The sequence below is a fragment of the Vigna radiata genome, unplaced genomic scaffold (genome assembly GCF_000741045.1).
Source record: "Vigna radiata var. radiata cultivar VC1973A unplaced genomic scaffold, Vradiata_ver6 scaffold_111, whole genome shotgun sequence".
In the NCBI taxonomy this organism is placed as follows: domain Eukaryota; kingdom Viridiplantae; phylum Streptophyta; class Magnoliopsida; order Fabales; family Fabaceae; genus Vigna; species Vigna radiata.
Window position 1 is genome coordinate 696169 of NW_014543596.1, and position 3074 is coordinate 699242.

At 39.6% G+C, this 3074-nt stretch overlaps 1 protein-coding gene across 3 annotated transcripts in view; it reads right to left on the reverse strand.

The window, feature by feature from the left end:
* The window catches only part of LOC111241142, a 5748-nt gene extending 2886 nt beyond the window's left edge, over positions 1-2862 (reverse strand). The window contains exons 1-2 of one of the 3 annotated variants that reach the window (XM_022777975.1): positions 2434-2862; positions 1952-2120 (exon numbers count right to left, since the gene is read on the reverse strand). In XM_022777975.1, the coding sequence (XP_022633696.1) occupies positions 2028-2120; positions 2434-2724 (384 nt within the window). In that variant the 5' untranslated portion in view covers positions 2725-2862 and the 3' untranslated portion in view covers positions 1952-2027. Of the gene's footprint in view, positions 1-1951; positions 2121-2383 lie in introns of those variants that run through there. The other 2 variants (XM_022777976.1, XM_022777977.1) reach the window with 2 other exon arrangements.
* Positions 2863-3074: the final 212 nt, after the last annotated feature.

Here is a 3074-nt window from a genome sequence, read left to right on the forward strand (position 1 = left end):
TATTCTTGAGCCATTTTCTTCTAGCATTTTGTTTTTGATGTTGGGAAACAAATTTGGAGCTGGACTTTGTGCTTGATGATGGTGGCTGGACGGTAATGCAAGGGAAGCTAGAGGTTTGGTTTTGTTTTGGTCAAAAAGTTAAAGAAAAGTGAGTGGTGAAGTTGGATTTATGAAGGTAGAACTTGGTTTTGTTATGCTTGTGTTAATTAGCATTTGAAACTTGGGTTTCTTAGTGTGTGTTCTCGGTATGGAGAAGGGAAGGAACAATTTGAATGTTTGCTTGTTGAAGAAAAACCGAAAAGAGTTGTGCAAGGAGAGAGAATGCTTCATTTAATTCTTTACCTCATTTGGCCATGCATATGAAGGGGACATTTTCCATAGGAAGGAATATTTCCATTTTGGTTTTGTCTTGCTATCACTTGAAATTGCCATGAGTGGCTTTGGAGATGGGAGGTTATTGTGATTGTTTTTCCTTGCTTTGACTTTGCACATGTGGCATCTTGAAAGAAGAGCTTAAAGCACCCCTTTGACTTGTGGACTTTTTAGAAGCATTCTTTGCACCCAACAATTGCATTGTTCACGTGAATTGATTGGCTTGGTGTGGTTTCCATTTTATTTTNCTGCATGCAAGGAGTGATGGACGGTTTTAGTTGATTGGAAGGCATATGTTTATTCACTTGAAGTATGGCAAAATGATCAATCAGTTCAAGAGATGAATCAAAAGCAACAGAACCTCACAGATGCACTATTAGTGTTTCTCTCAAGTGTCTAGGGTAAACAGTGTCAACTCAATGCACTCAAGAAAGCAAACACAAACAGACTTGGCAAGCCTCTAATATCAACACTCAAAACATATGCATGTTCAAATCAAAAGGTCTTTTATGGATGTAATGGGGCCAAGGAAAATGGAGGATAAATATGGATAAGAAGCTACAAACCAAAAAGAATAGAGGAGCAATGGGGAATAAGTGAAAACACAGTCAAATCACACACAAAACCCTCTAATTCAATCCTCTTCTTGACTCCATTATTCACATTTTTTTTTGTATTTTTTTTTCTTCTTTTTTTTTTCATCTTGTCTCTTTTCTTTTTCTCTCCTTTCAGAACACAACTCTAAGAGACAAGATACACAACATATTTACAAAACAAAACAAGAAGAGGAGCCAACTAACCAATTCATCAGAATCCCCAAGGAGACCACATTTATTCCCAAAACAATTCCAAAGCTCCAAAATTGCCTAAGGTTAAGGTAATCATGGTTTTTCACTTAGGCTATTATGTGAGCTTCAAAACAAAGAAATGGGGGAAGTATAGGCTCAAGGAGGCTAACAAAGAGATCATAACAGGGTAGGTTATCTGGCTAGAGAGGCTCAATCAACAAAATGCCTTTATCATTTTCAAAAATGCTCATGAATCAAGAATTATCAACAGAGTCAAGCCAAGGCAAATGTGTAAGCAATCCAGCGACATATCACACACAAGAAAGATCATCAAATGGCTCAAATCTCACACGGGTAATCGGTCACAATCAATCCAACTCTCAAACATCATGATTATCTTCCAAGCAAAGAAGAGCAAGGAGTCTAACAAAACAAAGTATCAATGTAGTGAAGGGAAACTAGCAACCTAATCACAGTCCAGAATTCACAAAAACATGCAAAACTGTACATAAGACTCAACAAAATTCACTAGAAAACGAAACCTAAACAAAGAACAACCTCCCCTAATAGACCACACTTAAACAACACAATGTCCTCAGTGTGTCACAATTAGCAGATCAACAATCAGAACAATCAACAGATCATGGACAAGTGCAATAAAAGTAGGGAAAGGGGAATAAGGGAAAGAAGAAAACTCCCCTGATCATGGTGGCAGTTGCCAATTTTGGACTTTCAGGGAGAGGCCCTCCACCATTGGATTCAGCAAGGAAGTCTTGAGGAAGAACTGCTTCATCCTCCAAATTTGATCGAGCAGGGAGATGTCCTCCACAACTGGATCCAAGAAGCAGTGATTGTTGATGAGCGGGTTCAGTTGGTGCCTATTGATGTTGAAGCTTTTATGTACTCTGGCACCCTTGTCTTCCACCATGGGTGTGTGTTGATCAAATTCATATGTACCTCCTGCAACATGGTTAGTGCAACATGGTTCAACAGAAATAACATGCAGGGGTATAACACCCAATCCTAGTGTAACAGGCTGAACCAATGATATACCCTCAGAACATAAATCAATTTCAGAAATAGAAACAATATCAATCACAGGTTCAGATTCATGTTCAGTGCATGGAGAACAAACATTCATATGTGATAACACAAGGTGGTTCTCATCATGCAAAGAGGGAGAATGAAAATCATGCTCATCAACCTCATAATCATCAACATACCTATCATCAACATAATCATCAACAACAGAATCAATCACAGGTATGTTTACCTCCACTTCCCTAGAAGTTGGTAGAGTAGTGGAAGGTGAAGTTGGTCTACCTATCACAATAGTGTTTCTCATCTCTGTCTGGTCCTCCAATTCTTCATTAATCTCCTCAAGTGCAAGAGTAGGGGCATAGGAGAATGAGAAAGTAGGTGGCGCAATAGTAGACTTGTGACTCTGCTCCCTATCTCCTATGTGGATGGCATCAACATCATCTGGAAGCTGAACAGCCTGAAATGGTGATTCCTCTGAAACATAAGACTGTTTCTCAGTGAGCTGAGTGGTCATCTGCCCCATCTGATCAGTCAAACTCTAAAGGGAAGTTAATTCCTAATGAAACTCCATGTTCAGTTGTTGGAACTGAATGTTCTGAATAGTCATATGCTCCAATAACTCCTTCAATGTAGGCTCAGAAGTAGTGGGAGGATGAGGAGTTGCTTGGACAGGCTCATGAGACTGCAGCTGCTGTGGCTCCTGGACAGGTGGAGGCATACAAGTACTCTGGAATGGTGGTTCTTGATATTGAAGTTGTGAAGTACCATACCATCCCAGGTCAGGATCATTCCACCCAGGATCGTTGCTATATGAATCAAAATGATGCTGAGTAGGGAAGAATCTATCCAAAAACAAATGCTTAAGATCTTCCC